The 19,761-nt window shown below is 41.7% G+C and overlaps 1 protein-coding gene across 1 annotated transcript; it reads left to right on the top strand.

The window, feature by feature from the left end:
- Positions 1 to 1,529: 1,529 nt before the first annotated feature.
- On the top strand, positions 1,530 to 18,481 carry LOC114470639 (fibrous sheath CABYR-binding protein-like). The gene is made up of 12 exons (XM_028458935.1): positions 1,530 to 1,658; positions 3,483 to 3,581; positions 3,674 to 3,799; positions 4,150 to 4,204; positions 11,181 to 11,279; positions 11,573 to 11,664; positions 11,769 to 11,879; positions 12,612 to 12,819; positions 12,901 to 13,563; positions 13,931 to 14,026; positions 17,704 to 17,833; positions 18,180 to 18,481. The coding sequence occupies exons 1-11, from the start codon at positions 1,647 to 1,649 to the stop codon at positions 17,790 to 17,792; spliced, it is 1,650 nt and encodes a 549-aa protein (XP_028314736.1). The 5' UTR covers positions 1,530 to 1,646; the 3' UTR covers positions 17,793 to 17,833; positions 18,180 to 18,481.
- The last annotated feature ends 1,280 nt before the right edge of the window (positions 18,482 to 19,761 follow it).

Here is a 19,761-nt window from a genome sequence, read left to right as displayed (position 1 = left end):
AATTGCTACTTCATTCAGTAATTGTACTCGTCCCTGACAAAGTGGATTACAACAAATATTGTCCCTGACAAAGTGGAGGGAGCCTCTTTAATGTAATATCATTCCCACTCTGTTTACACAATGTAGATGTGAACGTCTGCACTTAAAGAACATTAGGTTTTGTTATAAGAAATGTAGAGCGCTAAGAAGAATCAGACTGCAGCTTCAGAAAAACTCTTTCTGCTGCGCCCCCCTTTGAAGAATGAAACATTTCTCAAAACTAACAATAATCCATAAATCTAAATTTCATTATTGATGATTATGAATCAACTTTTAAATATCATACGATCAATGATTCACATTTTTCAAAGTGTAATACAAATTAGTCAAATTCTCCTAATTTGGATATTTCAATCACACCATACAATATTGAAGGTGCTGTGAGGTGTTATTGAGCAGTTTACTGATGGAAAAAGGAAGATTAATAATTTTCAGTTTGTATATGAATCAAAACTACCATTCTCGGAATAGAATCAGTTCATTGGCCTGATGATTACCCATCCCTGTAACCATTACATCCTCACTGTCAGTGTTACTCCTTAAAGTTGCATAACACCACGAGCTGTTACCAGCACAATCTAAAGGGAAAGTGTACCTTAAAACTACCACCCTTCTTTTTATATAGGCCTTTATATATCACTACAAATAATGAATGGAATGCAAAATATTTTTAAAAAGATTGTCTTACAATCTCAGTATGTGGCTGCTACATACTGAGATGTACCTGTGCTGGATTAGCTATGCACAGAGATTGTTGTACTGATTTTTTTTTTTTTTTTTTTTTTAAATGCTTGAAACATTACATCAGTCGACCATCGATAAAAAATCAACCAATGATAAAAAATAAAAAAAAATTAAAAAAAAATATGATTGTCATGATCAGATTTATATGAATACAACAGCTTATTATTGTAAAGTTACATTAGGTTAACTGGTATTTATTGCAATGTATATTATAATCATATTTTTGGAAAATAAATTATTCCTTTTTGTATTGAGTTTTATTATAATGGTGTTTTTTTCTTTTTCTTTTTCTTTTTTAGAATAAACTGACTGAGATTGTCACTCTCTCAGCACGGCGGAAGTAGCAAAAATCTTTTTCCGGTAGTGCGCATGCTCATAATCGATCTCAGTATGAGGTAAACTCAGATCGTGACACCTGCGCTTCCTTTTCTTCCAAATAAATGTCCTAATTTCAAATACTACAATAATAAATCTCATCACTCAACAAAATAAATCATCTTATATTATTTTGTCCGGTTTTTTTTCCCCACAGAACACAGCAAAGAACACTGAATCTCGGTTTGCTAGTTCAATTTGAAGCTTTTGAGGTTTTATTTTGAAATGACATTTAGAGTGCGTGTTCGTACCAGACTGACGGTGAGTCATTGGTCAAAGGTGGTCAAAATGTAGGAGAATGCTCCAATAATGACATAACATTACGAAAAAACATGCGTCATGTTCCTGTGTGAACACAGTGTACCCGTCCCTGGTGGAGGAGACAAAGTGTGAAGTACCTCTGGTGTCCATTAGATGGCAGTATGTGATCATCTTTAGCTCCTCTGGGAAGAAGTGGATCAGCAGAAGAAGACGGAGGAGGAGCTGCAATGGCGGCCAAGGTGAAGCTTGACTTTTTACTCTTTAGAAAAGTTTCATGTCCGCATGTTGTGGTGTCAGTTGAATTATAAAATACTTAGTCAATGTGAACTGTTGGGAATTATTCAACATGTTACGGCTGACACACAGAGCAGCTGTGTTAGCTAACCGAGTGTTAGCTGAGCTGAGTGAGTGAGTGAGTGTGGACGGACGGAGGGAAGGAGCTGTTAGCAGCTGGAACAGATGTGCTACACTAAAACATCTGCCCTCACTCTGGTGTTTGTCAGCGGTAACCGTAACATTGCTAACATACACTGCTGATCACTCTGTGAATGAAATGTAGTCAAATGTATCACACCAAGTTTTAAACGCATCCCGACAGTTTCATAATAATATCCATGCTTTGTAATAATTCTACTACTTTAGAGAGTGCTTTAATAACATGGATATTCATTTAAAAAAATAATACATCTAGGGTGTAATAGGCAGCAATTTAAAATAGAATAAAACTTAAGATAACGAAGTTAGAAGTAGGCAGTGGCTATCTGTACGGTTGTCGTATCAATAGACTGACATTCTATCTGTACGCAGCGCCCCTATTTAGCGAGTTTAGGTCACGTGATAGGGCAGTTAATTAATGAGTTTAGGTCACGTGATACGTCAGTGATTGGGCAGTTTAGGTCACGTGACTAAAACTTTTTTTTTTTTTTTTTTTTTTGCGATATTTGGTTGTAATTGTAAGACGCTACGTACCTGTACTTCGGTAACCGTACCAATAGCACTGGGGGGTTGTCCGTACGGCAACCGTACAAATAGACACTTTCTTAGAAATATATAAGCTTATTGCAATCACTGAAGAAAAAAAAAACTTTAATTTTTTCTTAATTGATGAGGTATTTTTTATAGGAAATATTTTTCAGTTTCTCTGAGTTTTTATAGGAAGTTCTGGGGGCAAAAAAGAAAAAACAATATTTCCTATAAAAGATTGTCTCATCATTTCAGAAAAACGGAAAAATATTTCCTATAAAAACAGCAAAATTTTATTTCCTTGTTTTTATCTCATCAATTCAGAAAAAAAAAACAATATTTCCTGGAAAAACAGAAAAACCATGCAATATTTTAGTATTTACTTATTTTTATGTCATCAATTCAGAAACATTTTCTTCAGCGAATACAATAAACTTCTGTAGAAATGTATCCAAAGATGGTAGAAATTGAAAAAGACTAACAGGTGAAAAACATCATAAAACACAATGAGGATTAAAATGTTTAATCTCAGTGGTTATAACAGTGGTGTCTATCCTGGACAGGCCTTCAGTTTATCACATGGCTAATATATAAAGACAATTCACTGCACATAGCTCTGCATACAAATAATAAAACACCATTTCATAATGCACAATAACTGGATCTATCTTTTATTCAAATGATATTGTACTTAAATAATCTTAAATCTTATACACAATATATTTATTTAATGTATTATGGGGAATTTCATTGTTGATTTATACATTTATTAAACCTGTCAAGTTCATGTAATGCAGCAATGATTGAAGATATATTTTGATGACATTCTTGTTTATAATCATATTTCTTATATTTATTCTCATTCTATACTATGTATAAAAATGTCAGCCTGGTTTTCCAAAAGCATTAATTTTTGGATGCTATAGACTCTATTCTGTACCCTTTCTGTGCTCAAAGTGAGCAGAAAATGACTTGATAGTCCAAATGTGGCTCCTGGCTTTGTCTGTTTACGAAGAACCAGAAAAGTATTTCCACCGTTCAACCAGCCTTTGTGTTTTCCATGACTGAAACAAGTCGTACTTTCCTCTTCTCTTTGACAGGTGGCAATTGTGGCTGTCCCTGCAGTGCTGGGGATAGCCTCCATTCGTGTTTACACCATCCGTGACACACAGTCAGATGAGTTGGTTACGCGACAGAGGGTAAGGCTGTCAAATGTTGTTGTTGTTTTTTTTTTTAAACAACCAAACTTCTGTATCTCACATTAACATTGATTCTTCTTTTCTGTCTGCAGCTGAACATCTACACCCCACTAGCAGAGTCTTCTCAGGTTAACTTTGTCTCAGAGAGTCCTGGAGTCATAGAGAGTGGTGTAACAGCCACCAGGGAGGGCATTCTGCCAATTTTCCGGGCAGTTAAGGTATTTACATATTGCTTTGTGTATTGCTGCAGCACAAAAGAATAAAATCACCTGTATACAACATTAAAAAAATTACTTAATTCATCTTCAACTAGCTAGTATAGGTGGTGTACATTTCTTTGCAATCATAGGAAGTTACATCAAAGCATTATCAATAAACTGTTATCATTGGGCCTCCAGTATTGGATGTTAAAGCCAAATTTATGTTTATTCTCCTCGCTACATGAATCTGCTATATTATACCGAATGACATTGGACTCTTGATGCAAAATAAACATAGCAGGGAACTTGAGATGTGACTTCTTTTAGTATTCTATGGTCGCTTTAGCATTGTTTTCTGTTTCCTGCAGGGTGCCTGTGTCTCAATAAAGAGTGGAACTATTAATCTGTACCATGCAAGTGAAGGTGAGTGAACAGGGGAGTTCACCGGTATGTCCACACACACAGGCTGTGTTCAAAATGGCATACTTTGTACAATGTACTACACACTCAATGAGTATATATTGTCTACTACATACAAAAAGTATGCTTAGGATGATGACCGTTCCCACTGAAGTATACTTCCAAGTTTCCCATGATGCATTTTAAACCTACTACGACAAAAACCTGAAGCACACTGAGGCTAAATATCTCCGTTAATTTGCCACCTTTGAAAGTCCTGAAAACATTTTAAGCAAGAAAGAAGTCAAGTAGAATATCAACATGTGGTCATTTGATCCATGAAACTCACGGAAAACACATTTCATGCCGACATTACTGAGATTTTTGGAGACCCGCCACTGTGCTACTGACAAAACTTCCAGTTAACTTCAAAACGAGAGCCCTATTTACAAAAGTTTTAAAAACTAATGAGAGACAAGAAGAGATGCTTTTATTTTGAAAAAGAAATGTTGGAGTTTTAGCTTGAAGCCAGTGTCACATACTGAGTTTACCTCCGTATTGAGATTATAACCCTTAACCTAATCCAATAAACAAATAAAACCATTCACTTAGAAAACAAAAATGAGTTATGTTTTTTAGCTAAAATTCATTTTCCGGTTGTGCGTGCATGTGCATATATGCGCATATACAATCTCAGTACGATGCGCACTCAGTATATGACACCGGTCCCAGGACAACTTTACAATCCTCTCGCAATGCATCATGGGGTGGTTGAATATGACTAATGTACCCATCGTGCATACTTAAAAAATGTCCTGCTATAGTATATTTCTAGGTATTTCTCACGCACTCAATCGTTCTGTACTAATGTGAATGCACTACATACTAGAGGTGAGTATTGATGAGGATGTTGCAATACGATACGTAACACGATACTTGGGTCATGATACAATATCATCGCGACATATATATATGTTCTACCCAGTTAATATCAAAATTAAACGTAGAGATGAAAAATCAAGTTGCTGTATATGTTCATCAGAAGATATTTATCATTCAGAGGACAAATTGAGTCAAAACTATTTGCCTCCAAACATCCTGTTTATTATTAGTGTTTTTGAACATTTTCACTGAAAAAAAGGTAAATGCAGTTTTACACACTGTCATCACATTGAAACTACTGTGCAGAAGTCTCAAAATAACCATTACAACATAATAACGGCATTCTAACAACTGTAGGTGAGAACATTACGGATAAGTTACTGATGATGCACAAAAAAAAAAATAAATAATTTCTCCTATTGTGTCAGTTTACACTGACTGAACAGATTATATGAAAATAAAATGTTGCAGGAATTACACACTTCCATCATAAAATCAAGTGCATCAAGTAACCATTGCAACACATTGAAAGCATTTTAACCACTGAAATATTGCACTTATACACAAAAATATTGATGAAATATAAAAAAAATTTTTTTTTAATTAAAAAAATGATTTAAAACTGGCACCCAAGAAATCGCGATATATATCGTGAAATCGATTTGTTTTTTTACACCCCTACTACATACTAATTGCGACGTCAGACTTCGTACGAGTAGTACGTTAGTATGCGATGTCAATCCCTATTTGGTCAATTTATATGAACCAGAGTTTGGATCTTTGATTGTTTAATCATAATAAAAATGACCTAAAAAAAATCATCTAGCCTCGGTACATTTGCAATCAAACAAAAAAAAAACAATTTATTGGATTGAATGAGTATAACAGAGGTGGTTATGTCACGAGATATGCACATTGTAGTCCCTCACTTTTGATATCACGACTTAGACTTTTGTAGTTAGTGATCCAAACTAAATGTATTCACATATACTAAAAGAACAATAAATCGAAGAGTTACGAATGCAACTATGGTTCTATGAATCCAGAATGACTGCCAGAGGCGGTGCTTTACTGAATGTTCCCCTTCGCGCATGCGCAGTGCGAGTATGTATACCAACAATGTCACCCGTGACCCCTGGATGACCCAGAGGAAGTTTATATCTTCAGGTATCACTCCAGGTTACTTTCCTACAGAATCTTCTCGCGAGCACACGAGGGTTCTGAGTGACAAAGAGCTCTGGCGGTCATTCAGGATTCATAGAACCATAGTTACATTCGTAACTCTTTGTTCTATTTCAATCCTGCTGACCGCCAGAGGCGGTGCTTTAAGCACTGAATGACTTATACCAGAAAAGTCACGAAGAATCCTGCTTACCACCCTTCAGTGTGTAGGATCCAATGGATCCACAGCCAATGGATGGGGTGTGGCTACATTCACCCTGTAGAATCTGGAGTAAGTGCCCAGCGATGCCCATGAGGCCGCAGCACAGATGTCCTCCAGGGGCTCCCCCCTCAGGGCAGCCCATGATGTAGCAACACTCCTGGTAGAGTGGCACCGCACACCAGATGGTATGAGACAGTTACTTGCCCGATATGCATGGGCAATCACATCGACAATCCAGTTGGACAGGCACTGCTTGGAGACAGCACCACCCCTGTTAGGGCCACCATAACAGAGAAAGAGCTGATCAGACCCCCGAAAACCTACAGTAGCTGCAATGTAGGGTTCCAGGGCGCGCACTGGGCACGACAGGCCAGACTGGACCTCTGGCTCCACGGAAGAAGGGTTGAACCGTGCCAGCCGAATGGGCTGGTTGAGGTGAGCGCGGGACAGCACTTTAGGGAGAAAAGTTGTGTTCGGCCACAGAGTGACTCCCGAGCCGTCCGAATTCCACCTCAGACATGTGTCGCTGATTGACAGGGCGTGCAGCTCGCTGACACGCTTTGCAGAGGAAATGGCCAGAAGGACCGCAGTCTTGAGGGTAACCCACTTCAGCGCTGCTTGTGCCAAGGGCTCAAACAGTGGAAGGCGCAATGCCTTCATCACCAGGGGAAGATCCCATGCTGGAGTCCTTGTGGCTCTCGGAGGATGCAACCTCCAAGCTCCTCTCAAGAAAAGTGTCTACCAATCGTGCCATTGTCGACCATTACATGTCGGCAAGATATTGCTGCGACAGCATTGAATGAGAAAGCTCTTTGTCCAGAAGGGACTGGAGGAAGTCCAGGATAGTTGGCACAGGGCAGTGCACAGGGTCCACATCCCGCCTTTTACACCAGTCGGAAAGCAGTTTCCATCTGTTCTCATACTAGGGGCGAGTAGATGGCGCTCTTGCATTCATTATAGTACATCTAACTGGGTTGGCACAGATGCTCAGGAGCATATCGGGCCCCCCAGTGGCCAAACGCACAGTTGAAGGAGTTGCGGATTGGGGTGCCAAATCCGCCCAGCCAGTTGGGACCAGAGATCCCTCCTGTTGGGAATGCGCCATGGTGCGCCGTGACAGAGGCTGTGCAGCAGCGGGAACCAGCTCCTTCCTGGCCAGAAGGGAGCTACAAGCAGGATCCTGTGGCCTTCCTGAAGGACCCTGTGGAGTACCAGCTGAATCAGAGGAAATATAGGGAAGGCATACAAGAGGCCAATCCGGCCAAGGATGAGCCAATGCATCCTGGCGGAGAGGACTGGTTGTCTCGGCCAAGGAGAACCACAGAGGGCAGTGGGTCGACTGCTCCGAAGCGAAGAGGTCTACCTCTGCCCTGCCGAATATGCTCCATATAATGTTTGTTACCTCCGGGAGGTGCCACTCCCCTGACGGAGGTTTCCGACGGGAGAGGAAGTCCGCCAAGTGCTTCTGCTCTCCCGGTATATGCATTGCTTGTAAACTGATCAAGCGGGGGCTGCCCATGTGAGGAGCCTCCTTGCCACTTCCAGCAGCCGTGCAGACTTAGTACGGCCCTGATGGTTTATGTGATACACTGTAGACGTGTTGTTTGACCGCACAAGGACATGCTTGTCCCTCAGATGTGGCAAGAAGTGCTTGAGAGCTAGGTGAACCAAACGCAGCTCCAACACATTGATGTGTGCACCTCGGTCTTCCACAGGCCAACGCCCCTGGGCCACCCTGCTCTGCCACACCGCACCCCATCCTGAGGGGCCTGCGTCTGTGGTAACGGTCTTCCTGCGAGATGGAACGGAGCTTATAGGGACGCCTCTGAGCAAGTAAGCCCTGTCCTTCCACGGAGCCAGGGCGCAAAGACACTGTTGTGAGACCTTGAGCTTCCTGCTCCTGTGCTGCTTGGCCTCCAAGTGAAAGCTGTTCAGCCACCTCTGCAGCGGGCGCAGCAACAGCAAGCCCAGAGGAACTATCCCCGAGACTGACGTTAGCTTGCCCAAAAGACGGAGGAAAGAGACATAGGTCAGCCAGCGGCCCTCCCTGAATAAGACGAGCTGGTGAAAAATACCATTCACATGGCGTGGGGAGGGTTTTGCTGTCATAGTTACACTGTTCACTAAAATCCCAATGAAAGTTGTGACCCTGGATGGCACCAGGCAACTTTTTTCCACATTCACCTTGAGTCCAAGTCGAGCCACATGGGACAGGAGATGCTCTGTGTTTTGTGATGCCTGAACGCGGGATGGAGCACAGATCAGCCAGTCATCCAGGTATGGGAGAATCTTCTAGCCCGAGACTGTAGAGGTGCTAGGGCCGCAGAAACACACCTTGCGAAGACCCTTGGGGAGAGAGAGAGAGGCCGAAGAGCAGCACCCTGAACTGCCAGCGGCGGCCGCGGTATGCAAAGCGCAGAAATTTCCTGTGTTGTTGAGCAATTGGAGTGTGAAAATACGCATCCTTGAGGTCTATCGATGTGAACCAGTCCCCATGAGCCACCGTTCCGAGGACATCTGCTGTGGTTAGCATGTGAAAAGGTATAACCTTCAGAAACTTGTTCAAGCCTCTGAGGTCTAGGATTGGGCGTAATCCGCCTGTCTTTTTTGCCATTAAAAAGTATGTTGCGTAGAACCCTCTGTGACCTGACCGAGGGTCAACAGGCTCAATGGCGCCCTTGGCCAGGAAGGCGGATAGCTCCTGGTCTAATGCGAGAGCCTTTGCCAGGTCGCTGATGGATGTCATTCTGACCCGGCCGGACGTGGGGGGCTGGCGGTGGAATTGAAGTTTGTACCCGTAGGTTAGGGTGGCAACCACCCACAGGTCTGAAGCATGAGTAGCCCACTGTTGGAGCTGCCAGGGGGCCCCTCAGCCTGCCGGCCGGGGGTCTATCAGGAAGAGGCATCCAGCTAAGCCTGGCAAGCTGCTGCCTGGTTTGCCCCGCCTGGATGGTTCGTTCCAGTGCTTCCTGGGCTGCTGGACGAAATATCTCCCCCGGTTCGACCGAGAGGGTGCGCAGCATTCTCTTGGCTGCCTCCGTTAAGTTCTACTGGGACAGCCAAACCTGACGACGAGCTTGGACGTTATTCGCCCCAGCTCTCTAGACATAAGCCCAAAAGCCTCCAATGAGGCATCACAGAAGGTAACCGCATCAGCATGCACACCGCCCTCCTGCAGTGAGGCTGAGAAGGCCAACCTGAGGTGTGATGGGGAGTTTCCCATGCGACCAGCACGTGCTCCAGCATCATAAGCCCTCGTGAGAAGGTCATCGGTTATTCGACACTGGGTTCGAGGACACTTAGCATCCCTTTGAAGTGCTTCATCTGGGGACACAATAAGAGAAGCAATGGCAGGCTCGTTGGGCGGAGTGCGATCCAGGCCCCCGCTGCATCATGCATGGCTGCAAGGGACCTCCCATCTGCAGAGAGACGGGCGCAAGCCTTACTGTCCCTCCAACAGGACTGCAACTCCTTTAGATAATTTTCTGAATATGGAATAGCGAAAGCTGTGGGGTCAGGCCTGCGCCTGAAGAAGGCGCTTGCAGATGCTGCCTCTTCCTGCTGTGGGACAGCTGCGTGCAGCCGCTGTAGAGCCAGGCGCATGACAGCACGTATGGAGTTGTCTTCCACCTCAGCCCCTGAACTCTGATCCGAGGAGTGGGAGCCCTGCTCAGTTACCTGGGATCCGACATCCAAATTCTCCCCATAATCACAGAAATGGCTAGCCGAAGCAGCCAAAGAGAGTGTATCCTCCTCAGGCAGCAGCGTTGTCATTTGGGGAGAGAGTGCCGCATCAGCCACCAGGGGAATTACCGGCTGACTGTCGGCCAGCAGGGATCTCAATTTGAGCCAATTCAGCAGACAGCTGCTCGACTTTAGATGATAACCTACTATGGTCAGGCATCGTTCTCTTCCTGGAAGGGGCAGCTGCCGTAGCCTCTGCCCGCCTCTTGGAGCGTGTCTGACGGGTCGGAGGTGGCTGGCTACTGAGCCTTCCACTCTCGCCAACCTGGCAACCCTGAAGTCACTGATTTCAACACAGCTGTTCTAGCTCAACAAAGGGAGGGGGCGTGTACGCCGCCTGTCTGGTATCACCCTGCACTCCTCGGCTTAGCCTGAGCGCGGACGCCGTAGATTGGGTGAGTATAGGGACCGTATACTGGGGAAGGGAGCGCGCACGCTGCCTGCCTAAATATACTAAAAAAAAAAAACACTGTACTGTGGTCGTCACCCGAACTGGGCTCTTTAACAGAAGATGACACTAGCTCAGCTGGTGAAGCTAATGTAAACAAATCCATGCTGGGCTCCGGTCATGCGCACACGAACTACCAGCAAACAAATAAAGTTGGCTAACTAAAATTTCGGCAACTGCGCGCGAAAAGAAAAAAAGGAAAGTACCCTGGAGTGATACCTGAAGATATAAACTTCCTCCGGGTCATCCAGGGGTCACGAGTGACATTGTTGGTATACATACTCGCACTGCGTGTGCACGAAGGGGAATATTCAGTGCTTAAAGCATCGCCTCTGACGGTCAGCAGGGATGAAAGAAAACTGTGGCTTTGTGTAAGTTTATCATTTCACAAGGTTTTAACCTTCACAGCTGCTCCTACGAGCAGCAAAATATTTGACAATCTTTGTACAGTGGAGTCACACATGATTGAAAAGTGAGAACGCTGATGGAGCACATATCATGAATCACGTAGTTGACCATGTTTTTGTTTTACATTTTTCCAGATGTATATTACTACTTGAAGGACCCTCCTCCTGGGTTTCTTCCAAGAGTTGGCACCATCTCGATGGCTGGCCTGCTGGGCATGTTTTTGGCACGTAAAGGTAATTTGATCTCCATTCGTTTACTGAACCACCAACACTGTAGGCTCCATCTTTTTGATGAATGACTTGAAAGTAAGGCATTATACACACAGACTTTACTTTTGACATTTTTTCATCACTTTAACTTACTGTTTTCATAACGTACGAATATACATACATAAAATATAGTTCTCTGCGTTTAACTTGTAATTGCACACTGGAATTTGCTGTTGTAAACAAAAGCACATTAGCTTTCTGCTCTGATAAGTTACTGTCTATGAATCTTAACCATGTGTGTAAAATTATTATTTCAGGCTCTCGTTTTAAGAGGTTAGCTCTTCCTCTGGGTCTAACATGTGCAGGAGCGTCGGTATGCTACCCGGCTCAAGCTGTGGCCGTGTGTAAGGTAGGGCCACATTCCTAAACCACTCACATTCAGGTAATAGAAATAAAACATTATGAAATGTTTAAATGATATCAAACTTTGTGTTTTCTTCATTTGTGATGAAGATAACAGGGAGGAATGTGTATGCAGCTGGACAGTGGAGCATCACATCTGTGTCTTCTCTGTTCACCTCCACTGAGCCTTTAGCCAAAGAGTTTGTTGCTTCACAACCACAGGTGAGCTGTCTGTACAATGATCCGAGCAGATTTATCTCTGATATAATGCAGGACTTCACTTTTTCAAATAATGAACACATTAAATGTTTTGACAGGATGTATCTACTTGTTTTCACGTGTCAAACTTAATTTGCCCCATAAACTCCTGTCTCCATACGATTTTAATTTTGTTGCTTGTTTCTCTTTGTTTCCAATGCTAAAAGATTTAGCTAGCTGCATTACTAGTTATCATTGGCAAATTTTATTATCAGATTTAATCCAATAACAGTTTTTTGAGCTTGGCATTTTGAAAAGAACAGCTGAGTTTATTTATCATTGCACATGTTTAAGAGAAACAAAATTACAACTCAGTTTTGTCCAAGAAAACATGAAAAGATAATCACGTAACATTTATATCATAACATGGGAGCACAGGAGCAGGAGAACTGCGGTTTGCCACAAGGGCGGTGCCCCTTATTTAGATGAGAAATGGGATAACAACAAAGGGTAACCAAACTAGGCCCTTGTAGAGAGGGGCAGAGTTTGGGATCATGAAAAAAACTCTTCAGCATCTTTGCAACAAAAACCAACAAACACAACATACAATTCAATGCAGTAGCACAGGGGACAATTCCAATGCTTTAACAACAGTATAGTAGAATTTACTTGGTAAATGTGTCATTGCTTTGTAAATCAGTGGGGAATGTCTTGATTTGGTTGGAAATTGCTACAAATTTTCCTTCATCTTGTTAGTCAGTTCCAGTGCCAAATTCTGAGTCGACGGGGTCTCATGAAGCATCAGCTCTAAGTTCCACCACAGAAACCTCACCACAGAGTTCTGCAACCCAAGAGGATGATGTGGAATCAGCCAAATCGGTTCCTATCCCGAGTGACCCTGTAGTGGCTAAAGAGGAAGAATCAACAGAAATATATGACTCAGCCCCAACAGAAACAAATGCAGGTAAGTGTTTGTGTCGCCGTATTTTTGCAAAGCCTTTCACTGATGATTAGGCAATGATTTCTGTCTTCTCTCTTTCTTTAGAAAACCCCCTGCCTGCAGAAAATGGGATAGTGGAGGAAGACACTGATATAAAACCAGCAGTGGATCACATTACAATTTCACAGCCTGAGTTAGTAGAAGCTTCCCCAGTGGAGGCTGCCGCAGTTGAAGCTGCCCCAGTCGAGGCTGAATCTGAAGTCCCAGTAGAAGCTGCCCCAGTAGAGGCTGAATCTGCCCCAGCAGAGGCCATCCCAGTAGAGGCTGAAGCAGCTGCCCCAGTAGAAGCTGCCCCAGTAGAAGCTTCCTCAGTAGAGGCTTCCCCAGTCGAGGTTTCCCCAGTAGAAGCCGCTCCAGTAGAGGCTGAATCTGCCCCAGTAGAAGCTGCCCCAGTAGAATCTGAAGCTGCCCCAGTAGAGGGCACCCCAGTAGAGGCTGAAGCAGCTTCCCCAGTAGAAGCTGCCCCGGTAAAAGCCTCCCCAGTAGAGGTTGCCCCAGTAGAGGTTGCCCCAGTAGAGGTTGCCCCAGTAGAGGTTGCCCCAGTAGAGGTTGCCCCAGTAGAGGTTGCCCCAGTAGAGGTTGCCCCAGTAGAGGTTGCCCCAGTAGAGGTTACCCCAGTAGAGGCTGCCCCAGTAGAGGTTGCCCCTGTTGAGTCTTCCACAGTACCTGAAGAACCATCTATACCTCAGACCTTTGTGGACTTAGAAGGTAATTTCCTCTTGTGAAACTCCTATAGTTTACTGTACATAATTTTGTTACTCTGTTAAAATAATTGCCTAACTCTTTTTTTCAAGTTTTTCTGGAAACACAAAAAACTTCACCAAAAGTGTAACACACTTGACATAGGCCATTATCTTAAAGGGGTAAAATCACATGATCTGATCAAGTGAGGATTTAGGCGACTTTACCATAGGTAGCCAGCGTCAAGAGAAGATGATTTAGGCAAAAAAAAATTGACAAAAAATGACTTATTTAAACAGTGTGATGATATATTCTTGTCTACATACATGTAGAGTTCAAAGCTCTAAAAAGCTTCTGTAGCTGCTGGTGCTAATCAAGTCTGGGTTTTTTACAGCGTCATTAATAACACCCAAAGCTGCTGCTGAACCAGAGATCATGGATCAGACTCCAGATTCTCCAACAGTTGCACCATCACCAGCCATTAGCAAAGGTACGGTGTGCACGTAGTGTGCTTCAGTGTGTGCTTCTCATTGACTTTACAAACACACTTGATACATCACAGAATTACATCTGAGAGTTTTTGGGGCCTATTAAAAAAAAATAGAAAATGTCATTACAAAATGGAAAAAGTTGTAGAAACATCTCGCTAAATTTCAAACATTTATTGAATTGGTAAAAATAGGTGTTATTAATTAATTGTTACACTGTAATATCCTATAGTAAGCAGATAAATGTTAAAGTTGATTAAAGTTTCCAAATATTGACAGAGGTGTTGATGAATGTAATTAGTCATGTGTAGTCCTATGGGATCCAAGCACACGTAAACTAAAATGGAGAAAATCCATGAATTGAATTTAAAAATGGACTTTGTTTCCTTTACTTGGCAAAGGCTCAGAGTCTAATAAGAAAATGATCGGACAATGATTCGTCATTTAGGGGTCTTTTCTCCCGTCTGGAATTATGCGCATTTTTACACGCCTTCAATTGCGTGCATATTCTCCGGTCCAGGTTCCTGACACGCCCACCACGCATGACCAAAAGCGCGTCGTGTGCGAGAATGAAGGAGGTCTGAAGCAAAGGAGGCGGACTGGTGAATGGTGTCATTATTTTTTGGGGCTGTCTAGAAATCACGGAACATGGAGTTTTCCTAACGCTTGTAAATGCCATTAAAATCAGTGAAAATGATAAAACGCACTTTTAATTTGAAAAGCTTTTTTGATAAGCAATTTAACAGGTTGATTTGATCAGATTATTGATCAGATTACTGCAGTGTGAGGATCAAACACATTTTTCTGTCTGAGCCACAGTTAAAATATCATGTTTTCCCCTCATTTTACTGACAGATTAACGTTTGTTTTTGTGCAAAGACTGATTTTATTAACTACTTACATTCCCGCATTCAGAAATGATCAGCGCTCATTAGTCGTCATCATCTGCCATCAATGTTTCACTTATTTATTGTTGTAGTGGATCAAACTGGCATAACGTTATAAACAGTGTTAAAATAGTTGGACATCAATCTGACATCTGTCAGTTTCATTGCTGCAGCAGCCGAGGAGCTTGTACACACACACACACACACACACACACACACACACACACACACACACACACACACAGCTGATAGCTCCGTGACGCACCCCCTTCCAGGACAAGGAGTTGGCGACGCGGATAAAATATAATAAAATGTAGCACATTTTCTCCCTTCTAGAACTGGTAAATGTAAACATTAGAAATGCTGACCTTTGACAAGCTTGTGTGAGGAAAAGGACTTAAACAGTCGGGAGAATACGCATAAAGCCAGATTTGAATGGGAACGACCATATTTCAGGGACGCGAGCCCAGAGTGCGTAACTGGGATGGAGGCGCGCAGTGAGGGGAAAATGGTGCACAGCCAAAAACGGTGCCGCTGCGTGGCTTTTTTTACTTACGCTCATGGGAGAATAGAGCCCTTAGTTTTTAGTTCTTTTCTAGTTGTGCACATCCATGAGCAAACGGCTGCAGTACACTCAGCTAAACTTCACTGTTGGACACAAACAAGTACATATCTCTGCTGTTCCAGCAGTTTTTCCTCACATCTACTGTATGTTTTCAACATATGTCCTATCTGTCTCGTGTGATTTATGAAGATGAAATAAAGGGAAGTATTTACTGATCACAGGCTGTCTGATGTCAAAGAAAAGAGAGGCAGCTGTTGTTATGCACAATTGAGCTCGTTGCATATGGAGTTTGTATTCATTAGTCCTGTTTTTTCTCCTTAATGTTCTCAGTTAAGCTAAAGCGTTTCAAGCTGGTAGCATATTGTCAGAAATAGATTTCTCTAAAAAGCTTGAAATATCCTGTCTCACTCTGGACTATATGTATTTCTTGTGGCTTTATTAGCATCCAGATGTTCTAAGCTCCGTAAGGGAAACATCTTGGTTATAGTTTATCTACACAATGGTTTATTAAGTTAGTAACTGGAGTTGGGAGTGATATTTAGATTTAAAGCCAATAACATACATTCACTGGCCACTTCATTAGGTATTACTACTGTATCTCGATTTAGTATTTGGTTTACCCATGTTCTGTTTTGAGAGCTGCATGAATTCATGAGGGTTTCTGACAATGACAAAGTGTGTCTAGGTTTAACATCTTACACCATATTGCCAAAAGTACTTGCTCACCTGCCTTCACACGTATATCAACTTGAGTGACATCCCATTCTTAAACCTTAATATAATGTCGGTCCATCCTTCACTGCTATAACAGCGTAAAATTTTCTAGGGAGGCTTTCCACAAAGTGTGTTTAAGGGAAATTTTTGGCCGTTCTTCCAGAATGGCGTTCTTCAGGTCAGACACTGATGTGGGATGAGAAGGCCTGGCTCACGGTTTTATTTTAAAGGTGTTCTACCGGTTTGAGGCCAGTCAAGTTCTTCAAAACCAAACTCACTCATCCATGCTTTAATGGAACTTGCTTTGTCCATAGGTGTGCAGTCATTTGTCCAAATAGTTTTGGTGTAAAGAAGCTTTTAGATTACTTTTCTTTTCACTGGAACTCCATAACCACACGTCATGAAAAACACTTAAAAAAAAAAAACACACAAAAAAAAACTTTTATTTAACCAGAAAAGTCTCATTGAGATTAAGAATCACTTTTTCATGAAGGTCCTCGAAGGACTTAGGTTTGAGGGACTTGCTCAAGGTCCCACAGTGGATTTGAACCGGTGACCCTCTGTTTCCAAGCACGTTTTTTTAAGTGTTCGGCCTGGGTTTTTCAACCTTTGGGTCAGGACATCATGTGGCATCTCATGGAATTACAATGAGGTCGCCTAAAAGGTCTAGTAATTGGTACATTATTTATATATATATGTATATATATATGTATGTGTATATATATATATATATATTTTTTTTTATTTACATTTTTCAAATACACATCACACACAATAAAAATCAAATAAGAGTATCCTAAACTTTCTCAAATATAAATCTAGTTCAAATAAAATGCAGTATGAAAATATCTGAGGTGGTGCATCTTGTCACTTTGTGCATTAATCCGAACTACTCTGTATTTGTAACACACTTTAATAAACATGATCAAAAACTAATTCTAGAAATGAAAATGTTTCTGGGGTCGCTGGGACATTTGTGATATAAAAATGGGGTCACGACCCGAAAAAACTGGTTAACACCTGCGTTATACCATCACTACCCATTGTGATTGTGATTCGTCACTCCAGAGAACACGTTCTAGAGTCCAATGGTGGTGTGCTTTACGTTACTGTGTTTGACCACTCTTAACTGACCTCGCTCTGTGTTCTTTACGTGGCTGAATTGCTGTAGTTCCCAATTGCTTCCACTTTGTATTATTAATACTAACAGTTGATGATTTTCTCTGCTGCACTGGTGGCATCTTATCACTGTACTACGCTGGAACCATTCTTTCACAAATGTTACACTTGCAGTCATGGAAGTGATTGAATACCTAAATCCAATTGGATAGCTGAGCAAATACATTTGGCAATGATATGACATTTTTACATGTGATTTATTTATTTTTTTTACAAATATGTCCAAAAGTGTAGGGTCACCTTTTGTTAAGCTTTGTTTTAACCAGCCAACAGATTGTGCATACTGTGTTCTTTTTAACTGATGATTTGTTGCATTTCTTCCACTGCCCTCTAGAGGGCTCTGGTTTCAAAGCAGACCCTTCCATCATGGACTTTGGCCAGTCCAGCCCTGAGGATTCAGACCTTTACACCACTCGGAGCTGATGGACCACATGGAGTTGCAGGAGACGAGGAGTTCTATAAATGTAAATGTGAAAGAAGTTTTGAAAGACCAACTCCAATCAAAATACTTATGTAGTTATGTCACTGCCCACATACGTTTATCCACCTTATATCTGGAAGCACTGTTAGCTGTGAATATGAGCAGAACTTCCAGTAGGAGCTAAAGTAACAGGGATTTATTAATCAATAATGTGGCAGTTCTTTCAAAGATGATTTTTGTTAGATTTTTAATACCAAAAATTGAGCCTGTGTGACTGAAGTTAAAGAGTTTAACAGTTATTGTTGTGAAATCACAGACAATGTCTGTTTTTGTTTAGTTGTTTTTTTTTTCTCTCCCGTATTTATTGCATTGATTTGTTTATCATACAGGAAGTCGTTCCCAGGAATAAGGTGGATGGATGGATGCCCCCAAAACATGGCAGCATATTTGCATCACAGCACCTGTGTATTAAGTTTTGAGACACAATTTTCAAGCAGTTTCTATCCATTTTTTGTTTTATTGAACAATTATTGAGATTTGTGCTAAACACCCCCACAGACATAAATGCATTGTGCTTTTATTTATTGTAATCAAGCCGAGGGTACAGGTAAACTATGGGCTGGTGATGATTGGATGGACATCTGCACGTGTTGGTGATGGATGTGAAAATAAATTTATATTTTTCATGAGATGTTGACTTGTCTTCAATAGTGAATATAGCACAGAGTCATAAACGTATAGATACGTTTTAGGTTTGAGCTCAGTCCGTCCGTCCGAGTTGAAGGGGACAGCTTTTTTTTAGAAATAGTTTAAGATAGGATAACCAATTTTGGTGTGTGGCTTCAGGGTATCAATATCTTGGAGTTCGAAAATGAGAAGTGCGCAAATATTTTTTCCGGAGTTATTGACATTGTGCCGTTTTTTTTTTTAACTCTGTTTTCGAGGTATCTTCAAAGGGGACAGCTTTTCTTACGAACCGTTTAAGATAGTATTTTTTTATTCTGATGTATACATCTAAGTTGTTAGATTTAGGAAATGGTTGTGAGTTATGCCAACCAATCTGGCACTGGATGTTGATGACTGTCTTTTTGTTTTACCTAAATCACTCATTACTAAGAGACTTGTTACAGATTTTAATGATAATCATTCACAGAATCTTAATCTTACTGGAAAAGCTATTTTAAGAGTGACTCATTTTCTGAAGTATGTTTCACTTTACACATCCATACTTTAAAGATTTTTTTTTTTTTAAACCAAGCTTTGGTTCAAACCTTTTTCTCAAGCCTCTTCACATTATCACACATTCATGGCTCACATTCATCATTTATTAATCCCACATCTTCTCCCCTGTTGGGCAAATGTAGTGAAAACCTGACTCTGAAGATGATTGAATACCTCTGTAATGAACAGTTACAATTTAAAGAACTGTAGCCCTGTATCACAAAGTGTGCGGCTGACACTGATATGCAATAAACCTACACTGTTAAGTACAGTCATTAGTCATAGCTCTGGAGAAGCAGTTTGCTTTTTTTTTTTTTATCTTAAAAGTAATGGAAAGTATTGTTTAACAGATGTTCATTTTCTCAGTGAAGCTACTTCAGACTGTCTACTGGTACTGCTTTAGTTTGGCTTTATTTTTTTCAATGTAAGGTTTTGCTGTATTGACAGAATATTGGTGCAACAAGTCCCTTGTATGAAGGGTTCTGAAAGACTTCAGCACACGATGTAGGTTTGTTTTAAAAAGGCTTTATTGCAACTTGAGAGACACAGACACGGATGCTTGCAGTGTGCTGTTGTGCCCAGCCTGCTTCCTGGAGGCTGTCTGATCTCCTCCAGCAGTTCCCCTGCAAGACATATATAGCAGGTGTGATTAATCAGAAACAGCCCCTATTGTCAGCCCCATACCGCGCTAGTAACACCACAATTGGCATTTAACCCTATTATCCTTAGGGTCAATTTGACCCCATTTAA

The sequence above is a fragment of the Gouania willdenowi genome, chromosome 10, assembly GCF_900634775.1.
Source record: "Gouania willdenowi chromosome 10, fGouWil2.1, whole genome shotgun sequence".
NCBI classification, from domain to species: Eukaryota; Metazoa; Chordata; class Actinopteri; order Blenniiformes; family Gobiesocidae; genus Gouania; species Gouania willdenowi.
This window is presented reverse-complemented; position numbering and strand designations above follow the sequence as displayed.